At 23.8% G+C, this 19,488-nt stretch overlaps 2 protein-coding genes and 1 long non-coding RNA gene across 6 annotated transcripts in view; 1 reads left to right on the top strand and 2 right to left on the bottom strand.

Moving 5' to 3' along the window:
- LOC112685208 (segmentation protein cap'n'collar) overlaps positions 1-7,964 on the bottom strand; it is a 93,801-nt gene extending 85,837 nt beyond the window's left edge. The window contains exons 1-3 of one of the 3 annotated variants that reach the window (XM_025557029.1): positions 7,592-7,964; positions 1,889-1,993; positions 558-1,031 (exon numbers count right to left, since the gene is read on the bottom strand). In XM_025557029.1, the coding sequence (XP_025412814.1) occupies positions 558-1,031; positions 1,889-1,891 (477 nt within the window). In that variant the 5' untranslated portion in view covers positions 1,892-1,993; positions 7,592-7,964. Of the gene's footprint in view, positions 1-557; positions 1,032-1,888; positions 2,242-7,591 lie in introns of those variants that run through there. The other 2 variants (XM_025557030.1, XM_025557028.1) reach the window with 2 other exon arrangements.
- Positions 7,965-8,085: 121 nt separating this feature from the next.
- LOC112685209 (TRAF3-interacting protein 1) lies at positions 8,086-15,096 on the top strand. Of its 2 annotated transcripts, XM_025557032.1 has the most exons (10): positions 8,086-8,317; positions 8,390-8,436; positions 10,807-10,924; positions 12,235-12,347; positions 12,405-12,715; positions 12,784-12,981; positions 13,041-13,164; positions 13,269-13,352; positions 13,424-13,635; positions 14,087-15,096. In XM_025557032.1, exons 1-10 carry the CDS (start codon positions 8,311-8,313, stop codon positions 14,247-14,249), a joined length of 1,377 nt encoding a protein of 458 aa, XP_025412817.1. In that variant the 5' UTR covers positions 8,086-8,310; the 3' UTR covers positions 14,250-15,096. The 2 variants fall into 2 exon arrangements, with proteins under 2 accessions (XP_025412817.1, XP_025412816.1); XM_025557031.1 differs by lacking the exons at positions 8,086-8,317; positions 8,390-8,436 and adding an exon at positions 9,334-9,576.
- Positions 11,524-18,843, bottom strand: LOC112685211. Its single transcript, XR_003148770.1, has 3 exons — positions 18,587-18,843; positions 18,406-18,503; positions 11,524-11,713 (listed from the first exon to the last, which is right to left on the bottom strand). It is a non-coding gene; the product is annotated as an uncharacterized LOC112685211 (long non-coding RNA).
- Between the last annotated feature and the right edge of the window lie 645 nt (positions 18,844-19,488).

The raw sequence follows: 19,488 nt of genomic DNA, 5'->3' as shown, positions 1-19,488 counted from the left end.
CATACTTGCACAAATACGGGAAATTAGCATCAGCAAAGTGCTGGTAATATGGACACCCTTTAGACGACGCACTCCACACTATATTCAAGTGCGACGCATTTGAAACTTGCAGAATCAGAGTGGAGGCAGAGGTTGGCAACGCTAACACCAGAATCAATGATCAAGATGATGCATAGGGACACGGAGAGCTATAACATCATAATCAGGCTCATTCACGAGGCCCTCCACACTTGTAGAAACATATAAAATCATATATACCACAACCGTTTTATTACTATTAAACGATGGTGGCTGGGGAGGAGGGCTGAAAATGACTAACGTCGGTACCACCCCCAATTATCGATAACTAATGTAAAAAAAAAACATGTTAGATAAGGATTATACATAATATCGACCTATAAATAAATTAGAAGTTAAATAAAACCATAACAACATACCTATAGTCATTGGTAAATAGTTGTACCTATACGTACATACCTAATTTGGGCTTACTACATATAGATGGTTTATGTATGTACTTAATAATTTATATATTACATACTAAACAAAAAACTCACCTCTGGCTCAAGCATAAGAACATCTTCAACAATGTCTGTATCAAATACTTGATCTACATCTTCGTCTTCGTTATCATTTTCTTTAGGTTCATTTTTTACAACTTGACCTTCTGACTCTTGCTGTTGATCATCTTGACCATTTTCGTCGCCGTCAACATTAAGCAAATAAGCCTCGATGTTTAATGGATATCGATCACCATATCTACCCAGTGATAAGAGTTCATTTAACAGCCAATGTCGATCCAAATATTGATCGACACTTTTAGGATGAATTTGCGTTAATGGACCAAATCCATGTGAATAGCTGTCTTGATTCCAGTGGCCCACTTCTATTTCAGCTGAGGGTGCTGAAGACCAAATTCCAAATGTAGGCCATAAACGATCACAACCTATAAGACTTAAAAGCAATGCCATCTGGAGCAATTGCTCCGAAAAGCCTTTTTTAATTCGTAACATCATTTTATTCTTGATTTTCTGTTAACAAATAAAAATTAAAAATTTAATTACAAATTATTAAAACAATACATTTTTGTTCTATATATTTACAAATACAATTATATACTGTTTTCAATGTTTTACAAATAACAATTATATCTATATCTCGTATCACCAATTTATTAATAACTAAGACTTGATTCAAAATATAAAAAATGGCTATAAATTAATTCAAGTTTTCATAGGAGTAAAAACAAATAATCTGAACAATATATTAAATGTAATAAAAAAAAACCAAACAAGGCAATTTTTAATAATTTGTTCGTGCACCTTGAAAGTTGAATAAACCTTCAGAGACTAACAACTCAACCGGTTGTGTTTCACTCCTTATGAAGTTCGAATAACACGGTGCTTATAAGATAATTTAAATACATTTTCAGTAATTAATGTTATTCCAAGTTATTTACAACATCGGCAACGATTAGGAAATGACGATCTTATACAAATTTTACCAAAATTGAGTACCTATTTATAAAAACTATGAAATAATTATTTTTTCGTTTATGTAAGTACGCAAATGATTATGCAAATAAAAATATGTATAAATTAACAAACTAATTTCTTTAAAAACACTATAGATCAAAAAATATCCAATATTAGAATTTGTAATTAAATTAATTATTATCAGCGAACTATAATTAATTAATAATTATTCCAGTACGTTAAAAAAAATGAATTCACAAGAGACTTGATTAATATAATTATTAATCAACAATGAAACTCAATTTTAAACTTCTTAAATTGCTATTACTTACCAATTCAAAAGAAAAATAACAAACCATTTTAAAGATATCAATATTTTAATATAATATATTTAAAAAATGACTCGTACTAACCATTTAAAATCAGGTTTAGCAACAGAAATGTCCTTGGTGAAATCGTTTACCTTATTAGTACAATACTATTATTGACGGTTTAGTAGTTGAAACGTTGGAAAAATACTAACACATAAAAAAGATTATAGACAGAAAAGGAGATTTTTTTATTGAATTATTGCGTTTTACTGGATAGAAAGAAAGTGTAACGGCAAGAGGTTTGACGACGTTTGTTATCAAATTAGTCGTTGTAATAAAGTTAATGTTAAAACAAAGAAGAACAGCATTTGGCAAAAGTCCCACCGAAATATTATTAAACAATGCATGAGAAAAAATTACAAATAATCACGAGTTCGTTGGTCCAGAAAAATATTAAATACACTTGGTACAAATTTCGGGTCATGGGCAATATATTTATAAATTTGTGCCAAAAATAAAGATAATAAAAACATTAGATTATGAGCAAAGCAAATTTATTAAATTATTATTTGAATTTTCTATGCATTTGTTTATAAATAAAATCCTCATGTTTAATTTTTACATAACAAATGATAATTCTATCACAATAATTTCAACTGTCAATTTAAGTAGGTTTATATGTTTAAAAATAGACAGGTTTAGTTGTAGCCTTAAGTAAATTTTAAATTTAAATAAATAGTTTTTTTAGGCTATTATTAACTTACAAATATAATATCTAACAATGTCTGGTAATTTAGAGTATTTTTCTTTAATGTCAAGAAAAACGTATTATTAGATATATCATATATAAATACATGCACAAAAAAATCTAAGAGAATAATTAAGATATAAAGATAATATTTAATACTAATAAAAGTTACACGGTATTGCCCAACTTTTATTTTTGCTTATTAAGATATTATAGGGCACATATGAATGCATATGAGATGTAGGAATTATTTCTAACATTATTTATTTTTAGTTTAATTTTCTGGTAAACAATATTTAAATAATAAATAAAATTAGTTAATGTATTTTGTATTTATATAAAAGTATTTACTAAGTAATTAAGTACCAAATAACAGAATTTTTTCTTAAATTTGATCTCGACCACCAGTATCATAAATTAGACAATTTTTACAAAATCAGGAACAAATTAATTTTAATAAAATTTAAAAATTTAATTTTTAATTATTGAAAAATTGTGTCTATTGCACTGAGTATATAATTTGTCCCTGCTGTAAATCTGAATAATTAGCATACAACAAAATCATAAATGATTTATTTTATTATTTAGTAATATTACCAAAAATAAAAATTGAAATAAATTATCTTTGAAAATCACAGGCATGTACAGACATCTTTTTAAGGTATGCAAAAGGCTACTACTGCCCCCTTTCTAATGAAAATTATTTTAAGCATTCAAAATTCTGATAAAAATAAACACACAAATATCTAAATAACTGTTTAATTTAAAATTTAAATTTTGGACTTGAAATAAAGTGACTGAATAACAATTTATTTATAGTTATAACTGTCTTTAAATTTAAATTTAAAATAAATTACGAAAAAAAATAATTAATCACTTGCAATGATTTGAGTAATATATTTAAATAGTGTAAATAAACAAAACAAACTCTTATACTTCAATGAAAAAAACAAAATAAATTTGAAAAATAATTAAAATTGATCCTAATACTGCATTCAGTTGAGTTTTTAAAATCATGAATATCTTCTGAATTAAAATTTATAGTTATTTCTTGCTCTATAGTTAAAAGTATTAAGCTATTTAATCTCTCTTGAAGCGTAGTACTTCTTGATTTCTTTATATATTAGTAAATAATTTACGTTTCAAAAAAAAATAATAATAATTATAGTGAATATAAAATCATATAATATAAACTTAAAGACCAAATATATCATGCTTTTCATTTATTTTTGGTAAGTACTTTTAGAAACAAGGCTCTGTTTTCAGGTTATGCAACTGCATAGCTTGCAGACACCCTGCGCACGTCTATGTTTAAAATATTTTCTAGCAAGAACGTAACTTCATTTAAAAACTTAATATATATAAATATAAATTAATAAATTAATAATAATTAAAAATCTCATTTTTAGGATAACACCACGAATTACATTAAGCCAGATGGTGCACTACCTATGCTGCAATGTAAATGCCTACTAATTAAATTATATTTAATGCAGTGTCACCACTCTCAAGTTAGGGTGAACATACTGTATAAATAATTGTATTGTACAAACATTTTACGATAATAATTGTTTAAATTTTTCTCAAGTAAACAAATTTTACATTATCACAGCGTCATAACAACAAAATACAGTGATACTCTTAAAACATGTATCATTTTCACATTAAGAATTCTTTTTTATTAATAGTGGTTTCACTGCATTGATTATAGTAAGGATTGTTTACATTTTCAAAAACACTGGAGTGCACCATCTGGTTTTACATAATCTGTGACATATATATTTTTAAAAGCACATATTTAATTTTGAATTAAAAATAGTAAATGTATAGAATGTTCTTTCAAGTTCTTTACAATTTGGTAGTAGGTAAATTATTAAACCTGAAAATTAATAAAAGTACTCAGAATAAAAATAAAATTAATTAAATATTGAATACAATACTTTTAATTACAATTAATTGTATAGTATGTATAATGATACATACAATTAAAATTTACACCTACAAACTGATAATTATTAGTAAAGAAAAATAATTATGTTTAGTCTTAAGCATTAAGGATAAAAATCTCAATGGCAGGAATGATAAAATATTTTCTTATACCTATTAAAAAATAATTTATTTCTTAGGTTTTTTTTAATTCTTAAACTTATGAGTATTGGCTATAAAAGTATAATATAAGACATTTGAAAAAAGAAAATTACATAATGTCATAATACAGGCTTTCATTAGGACTTAAGTAGTATTACATTCCACATCCAAGGAATCATAGAGCTAAGTACATATTTTAAAAATTATACCACTATTATAAAATATCCATTTCATTATTAAAATAAATTTCAATATGAGAAAACAAAACATTTACCTTATAGCTATATATTTAGTTAGAGTTGGTTATATAAATAGTAAAATTATAATTTTTTTCTTAGAATATATTAAGACAATCAAACGTATAATTTTGTATTAATTTTCTGAGGCATGTACATAACACTTTTAGTAAAAGCAGGGATAAAAATTCTGATTTTCAGCTTTACACAAAGTAAAATCAAGTATTAATTATTAAAACCTGACTTTACCTAGTGATTGGAATTTTATGATAACTTATATAGGTAAAGAATTAAAAAAAAAAATTAAAAACTTGAAATAACAATAAAATATGTAGGTTAGGTTAAGTTAAGTTGTTTTCTTAATATACAATAGGTTCATGTAATGTATTATAAGAAAAATACATAGTATCATACTAAATATTTTAAACAAACAAAATTGAATAACAATTTATAAATGTAAATATTGTACTAAAAAATATTAAATAAGAAAAATTTAGTATAAATTAAATATATATTTAAAATTAAATTCTTGAACATATATTTTAAGACTGTCTAATATATAAATGAGTAAAAATTATTTAAGACTTTTACTTCATAACATAATGGCCTAAATTTATTGGTTATTAATTCAAAGAAAAATGCAGTTGTTTTATGTTAAAATTAAAAAATATATTTAAATTCAAAATAATTTCTAAAAAATAAAATATAAAATTAATTTAATATAATGAAGAAGAATATATCATAGTAGTTTAAATAATCGTTATTATTGTTAAATATCCAAAAATTCTTTATGATAACCATAAGTTAGATAAAATAGAACTTTGTAAAATGATATATGTAATTAAGTATACTGTATTTTTACTTTGTTCAAAAATACTGAAATAGTGAGAAATTAGTAAGTAAATAATTAAAAGATAATCCAATTATATGTATAAAATCAATAAAATACTTAATAATACTTAACTTATTTTAAATTTTCATTTTATTGAAAAAAGTAGATAGTTTTAATAAATTAAAATTCATTACGTTAATACAGATATTCTCAATTTTAAAGTATAATTACATAATAACAATATGAGAATAAATCTCTAAATAAATTTACAAACAGTTCTATTTTCCAAAGACATAAAACTATCAACATTTTATACCTTGTGGTTTATATAATATTAATTAATTATTAGTAAAAATAAATGAAAAATTCTATACAAACTGAATCACTACATATCTTGCTATTTATTAAAACTTAAGTAATAAGTATAATCAAAATATAGGTTTACAGTTATAGGTAGCAAAGTCAAGGGAATAAAAATATTTCAATTAATGGACTATTTGAATAAAAAATATTAGTTCACCCTGGTCAAAAATGATATACATATAACACTATTATATAAAAGTAATATATATACATATATATAAAGGTTATATATTATTTTTATTTATTAGATATTTTAAAACATGACATCATACAGGCTATGTTTATTCATACCATGAATTAATTGACAATTAAATCAAAATTAAAACAAATAATTTAACTGATAACTTTATATTTATATTTAATAATATTTATAAACTATTATTTTATATCCTTTGAATTTAAATTGAATCTTTATATTTAAAAAGGTAATTAAAAAGTTAGATTAAATAGGTAAAAAGAAGCTTCTGATAAAATCTAAAAAACTAATGAAATTCTTATTATAATGAATTATGCCATTTTTTATACACAGATTAACATATATACTTGATACTTTAAATATATTAGTAATGTATTAAATAAATTAGTGTATAAACTTATTATATTATAAGAATTTTTTTTTTTCATTTTAATAATTTGGTGGCCAACAATTGAATGAACACATTAAGAATATGACTACAAAATTAAACAGTTTTATTGAATTGATTGATATAAATAAAATTATTAAATAATACAACAAATAAGGTGTTTTGACAATACTGTAACATAATTTGATAGGTCATTGCATTAATTAACCAAGAAATGTATAGTATTCACAACTTATTAAAAGTAAACAGTCGAGTATTTATTAAGTCCTTTGTGAATTTAAAGTTTTGATTTCAAATAAAGTAAACAAATCAAAAATTAAAATTAAAAATTTTATAATATGAAATTAAATGTACTGATATACATTTTTTATACAAGCATCCCAATTTAAGATTTTACAGCATGCAATAAAAACAAAACCATATTATTTATTAAATTAAAAAAAAAAACTTATAACTATAAGAAATATAGGTAAAAAGGTAAAATATCTAGATACAAGTAATAAAATTCATAAAATCTAAACATTAGGTAGCAAAGTAATATCAAATTACTAACATAAAAGATATAACCTAAAGTATAATATAAATACTTTAAGGAAATTCAAGTTTAGATATAATATATTGTTTAATTAAATAATTGAATATAACTTTTATAATGAAATACTTGATATAGGAAAAATACTAGACAAAAAATTTACAACAATAAATAGATAAATAATAAAGCTAATTCAACCAAAGTATAAAATCCATTTCCTAATACTATAATCATTACCAAACAAGAACATATAAATTAATAATTTTAGTGTTATTTTCAAACATAAAAATAATCGATGCAATTGTTAGATATTTCAATTAACTAACTAATATATGAGTACTTCATTTACATTTTGATCCTGATGACTTATAATACTTTATGAATTCATATTTAATATGACATATTTATATTTGATGAATTACCTTATGATAAAAGTTAAAACTGATCCACGAAATAAAGCTTCATGACAACAAACAATCAATTAAATAGTACCGCGCCAAAGACGAATAATACGCACAACAACGCGAACTTCGACGGAAAATATCATTACAGCGGCAATTCACACAAATAACTTTTTGTTTCAACAGAAATTTTAAAAATAAATTTAACGCGCAAAACAGTGACAGTATCAGAAAATAGAAAGAGAAAAGAAAAACGTAGTAAAAGTGCAATTTAAAAAATAATTTTCAAATATTCAACACATCCAACACCTAACAATCAAAAAAAAAAAATGACCAAAAAGATAACAAGGAAAATCCAGTTTCGTAAAGAATTTTGAGGAAAATAGAGGAAAGGTTATCAAATGATAACGACCGTCTATCCTGTGGTTGTACCATGTAATGAGTTACCATCGGTACCCCATATCTCAGCATTAAATCCCCTCCTTTTTTTCATATTTATGAAATGTGAATAACAGGTTTCAGTTCTATGTAATAACATGATCAAAGATTTCAGATTTCATTATTTAAGTTTTAGCAGGCTACATAATTTGTAAAAATTTTACGTTGTAATTACAATTATTTGCTAATTAGTGATTCGTTTATTCGTATAGTCATTTTCTTGTATTGAATATGGTGTATACTTTTATTTATTGTGTTATATGTAACAATTGATATTACTATTATGGATAAATTAGACTATAATGAAAGGTAAAATTAATTTTTAACTCATTTTATAATTCCAATTAAATTATTGTTACATAATTTACAATTATTTTGCAGTATTGTTAGCAAGAGTGTTGAATACTGGCAAAATTTATATGATAAAGGTATTATTGAAGAACATGCATTTTATTTAAGATTAAATAATTTAAAATATGCTGTTGATAAAAATTTGATTACAAGTGAAGAATATTATACACACAGTTCCCGCTATAAGTTATATAGACCATCCTACATTAATTACAAACCATATTCCTTATTGGATTTTAGTAAAAGGTTAAAGTCTTGTTCAATAAATCATCAAAAAATTGATCAATCCATTCAACTTATTCAATATGATGAAAAAAAAACATTTAAAGCAAAAAAAAATATTGAAAATATTAATTTGCAACATAAAACAACATTAGATTTAAATAAATTGTATAAACATATAGAACAAGAAAGTAATCAACTAAAAGTGGATAAAAAATCAAAGAGAAAACGTAAAAAAAAGAACAATTTAAATGGAAATAGTTATTACAGGAATACTGTTAGGACTGATATAACAGAAAATAATGACTATGAATTGAAACAAAATGAAAATTCTGTAAAACAAAATTTGGAAAAATCAAAAAATTCTGTTAAAATATTTGTACGAAAAATAAATAAGGAGCATAAAAATGAAACTGTTAACAAAATATCAAATATTTCAACTAAAAAATCTGTCAGAGAAGTATTTAGTAGAATTGTTAAACAACTTAAAATGGAAAGATAATTGCAATGTTAGGTCAATAATAAATTAATTAGTTATCATAATAGTTTTAAATACTAATAATCAAAAATGATGTAATTAATAGATACATAATTTTTTATTTTTTTTTTAAGTCAAGTTGTTTTTATAATAGTCTTATCAATATTAATTCTTATCAATGTTTTAATTCAATATTTATTGTGGTATTTATTTTAAACATTTTTTTAAGTTCATACATTTTGTAATTATTGTACATTAAAATTATAAATAATTTTTTAAAAATTATAATATTGTTTTTATTGATGTTGAAGTTATTCAGATTCTTAATAAATATAATATAATAGGTCTATATGTTAGTGTATTTCATTAAACATATACTATTATGACTGATTCTATGAATAAAGAACTTATAAAACAAGTACAATCATCCTTGTCTAAACACATCAATAAACCACAGTTAACTGAAAAGTTACTGAATAAACCACCATTTAAATTCCTTCATGATATTGTCACAAATGTAAGTCTTAACTTTTATTAAGTAGAGCCCTTTAATTACTTTATATAAATATATTAAATAAGTAGTTATTAGTATTTGATGTAAAGTCTAAGGTACATAAGTCTTCTTCTGGTGTTTTGAAAGGTGATCAATTGTCCCCATTCCTCCCTTTGTTATTTGTAAACAGTGCTAACAGAGATAAATTATTGCAAACTGCTTTGTTTTGCTGATGACATGAAGTTATTTATGCAAATCAATTATCTTGATGATTGACCTAAATATTCTTTAATTATGTCGTCCTATGAACTTATTAATACACTAATTTCACATATGTAAACGATAGTTAACTTAGGTTTTAAGTTCAACTGTTCTCTTGATCCTGGACCACTTATCAATATATGTTATAAAGTTTACAAAATGGTTTTGTAAAAAGACTAGCCCACAACTTTAAACTAGGATTTTCTTTAAAAATTCGCTTTTCGTCACTTGTCTGTTCTATTTAAGAATATGGTGCTGTTCTTTAAAATTTGCATACTGCAGGTAACTCCTGTCAACTTAAAATGGTTCAATGAACATTTATCAGTTTCCCTAAATTTATTCTACAAATACACCATCTACTACTTAATTTCACCCCTGTTTCCAAATTTTTTTATTATGGATACCCTTTCTAGTCGAAAAATTAATCTCAAGTTTAAATTTTTGAATTTATTGGTGTCTGGAGAAATAAATTATCTTTACATCTTAAGTGTAATTAACTAGGGTGCCACAATGTAGTTCTAGAAATTTTACTCCTTTCTACATTTCTCTTTGCACCTCAAATTACTTAATGAATGAACCTATCACAAGATTAATGTCTCTTGTTGACACTTCCTGCCTTTGTTAATACTTATAACATATCTATATTTATATTTATAACTTTTATGTATTTTTGTAATCATGTAATTGTAACTAAAATTTAATTTTAAATCTGTATATTTCTAATTTTTTTTCCTAAAGGCTAGTTCTATAAATATAATATAATAATAATAAATATGAATATGAATAATGACTTATTTTTAATTGATTTCATTTAATCATCTAATTTCCAATATATATTAGATTTAAAAGAAAAAAAAAGTATTTCATATCTTATTTCTAAAATATCTACTAACATATTCTCAATAAAAATTATATACAATTTATTTTGAGTAAGACTAGTTAGAGTTTATATTTTAATTTATAAAACTAAGTGAATAATTTTAATTTTTTAAGGTGATTTGTAGTACTGGTTATTTGTCGGACATTTTTACCAATGAAGAAATTATATCTACAAATGTGACTACTAAAGAAACTAAAATTAAGTTTTTAAATAAGCTAATTGCTGCTATTCGTAAGTTATATATGTATTTAATTTAAATTAATACCTATCCAGTTATGTATTTATATGCAAACACTATAAGCATGTGCCTGCAGCGGAAAACTTGAATAATTTATTTTGTTAATAATTATTAATAAAAATGGTTTTAATCTTAAGAAATTATATTTTAGTATTTAAATAATTTTTTTTTTGTATTTTTACCTAATTAATATATAATGTAAAGTTGGTAATTAAATGATAATTCAATTAGTGAATTATTTCATTTAGTTATTTTGAGCGGCAATTTTCCACTGATCTACTTGATGAAACATATAAATACACCCCTGTACCTATCCATATTAAATTTAAACTTTTTACTTTTTTTATAATAACTAGATTTTAATGACCTGTAAAGAAATTAAGTAACAAATAATATAGTTACTTGAATTATTAAACTAATATACATATTTAAGATAAAAAAAAAATTAAAAGTTAAATACCTTATAACACAAGAATAAATTTGTTGAAAATCTAAATACAATGGTAAAAACTTATTAACATGATTTTTTTCTTTAAAAAAAGAGTAAATTTTATTAATCTGAAAACAATATTTATTTTTATATAAATTTAAATATTATTAATCATATTAAAGTACTACATTTTTAGAATATAATATAATCTTCTATTTCTTTTGCCGAAATCAATCTTTTGAAATGTTGGACCATCTCTGTCCTATACTACAACATTTCAATTTTCAATGTCCATCCCTATGAAGTCTTCCTCTACTCCATCTAGCCATATTTTCTGTGTCTGCCTTGTGATCTATTTAGAATATAATATAAAATGATTATTATTTGTATTTAGGGTGTCCATTCATAATTCATTTTTAGGATATTTTCTTGTTCATTAAAGGGTAAAATTTAACTACTAAAATTAGTAATGAACATAATATATTTGTACTTTTATGAATAAAAAAATGTTATATTAATTATAGGTGAATAATTTTATACTAATTTGATTGAAATATTTTTAAAGTAAAAATACTATTCATATATTTATATATATTTTTATTTAACATTTAATCAGTGTATACAATTACTATTTATCTAACTCAATCGTTATAAAGAAAAGGAAAATCACAATGTATTCTATACTATGTTTACAAGTAAATGTATGCATTTTTTAATAAAATTAATAGTCCAAAAGTTATTATTTTTAATATAAGCTGAAAAACTTTTTTGGTTTTTCTCAATAGAAAATGTATAAAAACAATAAACTATATATTAATGTAAAAAAAAATATATAAAATCATGATAATCTATTGCACTGATGTTTGTTTTTAGAATCAACAACAACTAAAACAATATCAGCAAGACCCTCCAAAATTGTTGCCGGACTTGAAGTAACTAAAACTTTAGAACTTCTCTTAGCAATTGCTTCTGGAATAGAATTAAAGGTAAAATATATTTTGTTTCTATTTAAAATTCTTATTTTAATATGATTTTTTATCTAGAATAAAGAAATTAAAGAACAAAAATTGACTCATACAAAACCTAAGAAATTAGAAACCACTAAAATTAATAATCAAAATAAGATTAAAGTGTTAGAAAAAACCAAATCACAAGAAAAAAATATTAAAGAAATAATTGAACATGATTCTAAAAAAAATATACAAAAACCCAATAGTGTAGAAACATCCATGGTTAAAAATGAGGAATTGGTTAGCATAGAATATAATACAACAAATATATCTTCTCTTGAAAGTGCTGTTAAACCAATCAATGAAGAAACAAAAAATATTATTAATATTTCTCCTGATACTAAGTAATTTAAAAATTATATACCTATTATTTTAAAAATTTTTAAAATATGAATATAATTTACTGATTTAGTGAGCAAAATGACAGTGAATTGCAATCAACAATAAAATCCAAACCAGAAAATCTAGATTCAGAATTAAAAAAAATTAATCAAGAAGAAAATCAACTTCAAAAGTTGAGTGATACACATAATGTAGCTAAATCTCTAAGGCCTAAAAGCTCTAGACCCCCTGCTCCCAACCGACGTCCACAATCTAATACCTATACTGAGTAAATAATTAAATTAGATTTTTTAAATATTTTATATTTATTTTATTTTTTTGTAATAGAATTCCCAAACATTCTGACAGTTTTTTTTCAAAAAATAATGATCTTATAAATGATCTTGATGACAATATTGTTACAATTGAAGTTTTGAATGAAAATAAACCATCTTATGATTCTTATACCCAGGTAATATAATTTTTAAATAACAATATTTAAAAAATAAGTTTTGTAGTACAATAATTAATGTGATTATAATAATAATAATTTTGTTATGCATTATTCATTTTTAGGGGGATGGACAAGGTCAACTTGTATCACAAATACTTCAAACACAATTGGATTTTAATATAAAAAAAACAGATTCTTCAAAAGTAGTAAGAAAAAAAAATTTTAGTTAATTTTATCATTTGGTTTATTAAAATATATATTTGGCTTGGAAAAATAGGAATGGGATGGGAAAAATGTAAAAGATCAAGAAATACTAACGAAACAAATGGACACAATTAGGCAATTCATTCAAGACATAACAAAATCTGCAAATCCATTAAGTAAACTTATCAACAATATGCAAGAAAATATTGATCAAATGAATCGAGAGTTGATCTATTGGACTAATTTTACGGAAAAAAATAATGGAAAACTTGATTTACAACTAAGGTAATCCACTGAAGTTTATATTATTCAATACATATTACTATGGACCAGCATTTCCCAAACTGTGGCCGCACGTATACCAAAGGTAGTCCTCAAACGTAAATTAAAAATACACAAAGCACCTATCTATAAAAACAAAAATACTGATATATTACTTATATTACATGGGAAATACTGATGATAATAAATACATTCTCGAAATAGTTATCGTTAAAAAGCAATTATAACGACAGGCGTGATCACATTGGTATATCATTATTTATCATAAAAATATGTGCATTTAGTTCAGAAAATAAAGAGAATCAATTTAGTACTATTATTTATTATTGTTTTTAATTTTTATTTGTATTAAGGGGTCCGTGATCATTTTTATTATCTCTAAGCGGTCCGACAGAGAAAAAGTTTGGGAAACGCTTCTATAGATAGACTGATGTTTTTTTTTTTTTTTTTACAGGATGTCTGAAGAAAAAATTAAGCCCATGGTTATATTATTAGAAAAAATAAAATTTGATATAAAGGATGAATCAGAAATTATGGATTATTGTCGAGCAAACATTATAAAAAATAAATCTCATATTAACTATTTGATTTCAGAACGATTTACATTAAAAAAATAATTGGAATACATATATTTAAAGGGGCAAAATTAAATTTTAATTGTTATTATTATTATTTAGTGTCTTGTATCTAGTGCCGCAATAACCAACTGTGTTGCATGTGTCAAACACACTAGCCCTTCAGTTTATAATGGGGTTCAATGATAAAAATTGAAACATTTGTTGACAGAAAATAAAACCATTAGGTTAAAATGTTGAGATTGAACAATAATTTTTTTTGTACACATTATCTTACATCAATATTTCTTTTGCGGCCCTTATTACTGAAATTAAAAATAATTTGGTTACAATTGATTAAAGGTATAGCCTGCAACATTCCAACTTGGGAAAAAGGGGCGGGGGACATTAATTTTATTTACACACGATCCCAAATTAGTGTAGTTGCGGCACTGCTAATCTCCATTAACTATATTATTTGTTAGTCTATTTATTTAATCACTTAACTATTTTGATCTCACATTGGAAAGTAATTTTGTTTAGACTTTATTATTTATTAAAAATTTACTTATTTATGAGAACTTAAATATTTAATTCACAAATGATTATTGCTTCGAATTACGGAGTATTTTTTTGAATATTTTTATTTTTATCAATAAATGTTGTGAAATTTTCAATTACTAGTTCTTCTATTGTTTTTATACTATTTTAATATGTCCAATAAGCTTGCGCACGGGGTAGTCAAGGTAAGCACTTGACTACTCTGTAAACCTTCCCTGCCTCACCAAAATATTTAATATTATCACAATAACTATATTATGTTCAACCACTTCGAAACTTCCATAAACGGTAAATACATGTATAAGAATATTAGAAAAATAAAATAATTAAGTTAAATTAAGTTACTTCATCCAAATGTGTTGTTAATATTAAATTTTAATGTGTTATGTATCCTAATACCTTGCCAATAATGTCTGCGCATGCTTATGAATATGTCCATTATTTTCAGCAACTGATTTACTTGTTCCTAGAGGGACTGTTTAAAATAAAATATCTACAAATAAAATAATTTCTATATATATATATTAATATATTTTTTTACAGAAAACCATTTTATACTAGTTATTCGGTTTTTATTGTTAAAAATAAATCTGTTGTTATAATGGTTAGTGCAGTTATAAGAATATAAATTAAATGAAAGATTTATCTAAAATATCTCTTAAATATCTTATTATTTAGAAATAAATAATATATTTCAGTAAAAATGTATCCTCACTATACCGATTAAAAAGACGAATTGGCTACTTCAAACTCGGCATGCTTTATATATATTTTTGTAGTCACGTTACTATAGGGTTTTGCCAAGATGAATATTGAGAAAGGTGTTATTTTAGTAGCTGCTGCAGCTTTAATTGTTGATTTTTGTTGATTGTTGTACAATATATATATGTGTGTTACCGGCAATATGGATAATTCAGTTATTTTGCAAAATACCTAGGCATCATAGGCGTGCGTAGACCTCTTTTACAAGGTATACGAAAGGCTGCCGCTATCAACTCCTGTCATCAATGAAAGTTAATTTAAGCGTTCAAAATTCTGATAAAAATATATATACAAATGTCTAAGTAACTGTTTAATTTGAAATTTTAATTTTTTTTTCCTAAAAAAAGTGACTGAATAGCAATTTCTTAATTGTTATAACTGTCTTCATAATTAAAATTAAAAATTTTCAAAATACCAATTTGGATTTGAGAAAAGCAGTTTGTTTGACATAAGATACACTAGAAGAATCGTAAAATCTTCGAAACTCAGCTGAAAATAGTTTTAATATTATTTTCCAAAATGCGTATAGACTAGCAATAAAGTTAGACCTTCCAATTAATCTACCAAGACTTTAAAAAAAAACTGATTTAATTGCGAGGCCAATTCGTCAAAAGAATATTTTAGAATTTCTATTTTTATACATTTTTTAAATAAAGTTTCGATTTATTAATCACAAAACAACACTCTCTGGATTTCAAACATTATTCTCTGAAATATCTTCAAATACTAAAGGTTTCTATAAGTTAGCTAAACGTTATGAAGTAGATATTTTAAATCATAATAAAGACGTATTACTTTTGTTATTCAAAATTTGGATCCGAAAAATAAACACACTTTCCGTCAAACCTAAATATGCTATGGAAGCTCTTATGATATGCAATTACTTCTACCCAAACATATTTAAGTTATTACAAATTTTCGCAACTTTACCATTTTCAACAGCAACTGCATAACGGTCTTTTACACTATGTGTACAAATAAATATATAAATTTGAATAATAATTAATAAAATTTATTTATTTTTTTGGTTTAGAAAAGGCTTAATGGCCTTGCTTTATTATCAATTCATTGAAAGCTAACTTTTGAAATGATTGACGATTTAGTCAATAAAAATAGAAAAATTGATTTTATTCTATAATATACAACACTTTTTGTTTACTTATATACTTATTATATCTACTATTATTTAAATAAGTTTTTTGGCCATAAGTCTTTAATTTGTACGAATTTGTTATTAACTTATTAATAGTTTAAATTAAGAAAAAAAAATTTAATTAAATATAAAGTGATATCAGCATATATTTTTTTCTTTTTCTCTGGCACCGCAAACTCATACATACATATTAGTCAATAAATGAATCTAAAACCATAATTTTGGATTATATAGACTATAATTTATAAAAAATAACATATTGTAATGGTAAAACTTGGTATAAGTATATGTGATTATGATTACACCCCCATCCTACCAGAAAAAAATTCTAAATACAACATTGTGAATAAGTATTAAGTATTGTTTCCTGTATGACTTGTCACATGACTGTCCATAAATGATAATACAAATATTACGAATATCCGTTTCCAATATAGTTTTCTACATTTGTCATAATTTTTATTTATTTTTTGTATTTTTAGAAAGAAGGCTCTATTTTTAGGGTATGCAGCTGCATATCCTACATGCTCCATGCGCACGCCTATGCTAGGCATTATGCAAAATGCCAATTTTTTTTTAGGCAAAGTACAAAACATTTTATTATATGTTATATTACGTTAAGATTCTTATAATTATTATACATTATTACTCATATTACAGATAAAATTTCATTTTTATCTATTATTATTATTATAATACAAAATTTTTATTCAAACTATTATTTACTTATTCTAACATGTTGTGGAAAAGTGACATTTTGAAGTACACAAAATTTTATTTTTAAGGCAAATACACTTTTTATTTTGGTAATAGACGATATCCAATTTTGTTTATTTTCATCATATTGCTTACTCCACGTTTGGCATTATACATTATATTTAGGCAAAGATCGTATTACATATATTGCCGAGTGATTTTTGGCATTATATATAATGCCTAGATCTTTTGCAAAATACCGGATTATCCATATTGCCGGTAACATATATATTATACTTGTATAATATAATAATAACAATTTTCTATTAGCTTTCAATATTAAAATTATTATAGATCAACAGTTATAACTATATAAACTATAATATATGTAATATTTATATATTATATAAATAAAAAGAAAAAATCAAGAGAATGAAAAAATTAATTAATTAATAAACCAAGAATAAATGTACTTTAGTAAATAAAATACAAAAAAAAAGGTAATTATATTAAAATCAAATTACCTATGAATCTAGAATTTTCGAAAAATATTAGTATACTAATAACAATGGGTTTAGAAAAATAGTTAAAAATAATTTGTGGATCAACTAAGATCATATTGTTACTATGTAAAAATTTAAATATTTTTAAATGTGAACCAGTGAGTGATGGACAATTTAAGAAAATGTGAATTAAGTTACAATTAACTTCCTCGGCATAACGTGTACAAAGAAAATCATTTAAAAAAAGTTAAAGGCAAGAGCCGGTAATAATTATTTTCTAATGAAAGCCTAGAAAACCGAATCATAAGATACTTAATTAAAGACTGTTCATGGACACCTGAGTGTGATGAAATAACTGGGGTTATATCAAGTAACATTATCAGGTGCTACTGATGACCACATGTTTTGCCAACCCCAATTTAAATTGATTTTGAGTAAATTTCATATAATTAATTATAAATTATAATCTTTTTTAAATTGTATCTTTATCAATTCTAAAAGAAATGCTTATTTTAAACAAAGCATCATGACATTTATTCTGTACTTGTAATCCGTCAGATGATTATTCCAAAGCAAAGGATGCTAACGGCACATTTCATTAAATGTGAAGTTACTTCATTCAATTTTTTTCTTCTTCTTCTTCTTCAAAAAAAAAAAAAAATAGATATCAATTTTAAAAAATACAAAATTAAATAATTGGAGTATAATAAAAGTTTTGGACGCACCAAATGCCGACTAAGGATGAACCGAAACACGTCTCCACTAGAAAAGTTGGTTCAGCTTTCTATGATATAAACTGCCAGTGTGCGGGTTACGTTGGACAAATTATTCGGCCTGATAATGAAGCCGACCGTCACGTTTGCATAAGTACAGCTTTGGCGATCAGCATAATGAGAACGTACCTAAATATGGACTATGGTGATTGCATAATTGACTTTTAAAAAGAGTTAGACCTAATGTATTATTTCTGAACGTAATTTTTCCTCATCATAATCTAACACCAAACGAGGATTATATTATTATTTATATCAAATTTCATTTCAATATTTATATCAAAAAGAAAAAATATGTCAGATATTTTGTATAACGGTGTACGAATATGCAATTTAACACCACACGTGCGTTGTGTTACATTTTATAATAACTATAGTTTTTATATTATGTTACGTCGTGGCAATGCTACCGCAGTTGTCCTTGTTAATTTATTATTATTATATTTTAATAAATATTATTAAAACAATTTTAAAATTCTGGAAATACATTTTTAAATTTAGTGGTGTAGTAATGGGTAAACTCTCAAAGTCTTTCTTATCTAACTTGCTCAAAAAAGTGTTTAGTCGCTCCCATTTAAAATTCCTGGTTACACTACTGGCTTATAGTCATACTTATTGAGTTCTAAATACATTACCATTAAGTAATTTAAAAATATCAAACTTCTAGTAAATAAAAGATTATATACCTACTACAAAAATTACTCTAAAAATGTACGCCCAGGGATAGATCTCTGTCTTTATTCTCTTAGCTCAGTCTCTGCTCGTAATTTAAATTTTTTAAATAGTTTATTATTATTTTTTTAGTATTTATTATATTCTAATTCTCAAGTTCCTAGAATTATTATACATATCCC

This window comes from Sipha flava, unplaced genomic scaffold (genome assembly GCF_003268045.1).
Source record: "Sipha flava isolate LNK unplaced genomic scaffold, YSA_version1 269_pilon_pilon, whole genome shotgun sequence".
NCBI lineage: Eukaryota > Metazoa > Arthropoda > Insecta > Hemiptera > Aphididae > Sipha > Sipha flava.
Note: the sequence above shows the minus strand (reverse complement) of the source record. Positions and strands in the feature narration are given on the sequence as shown.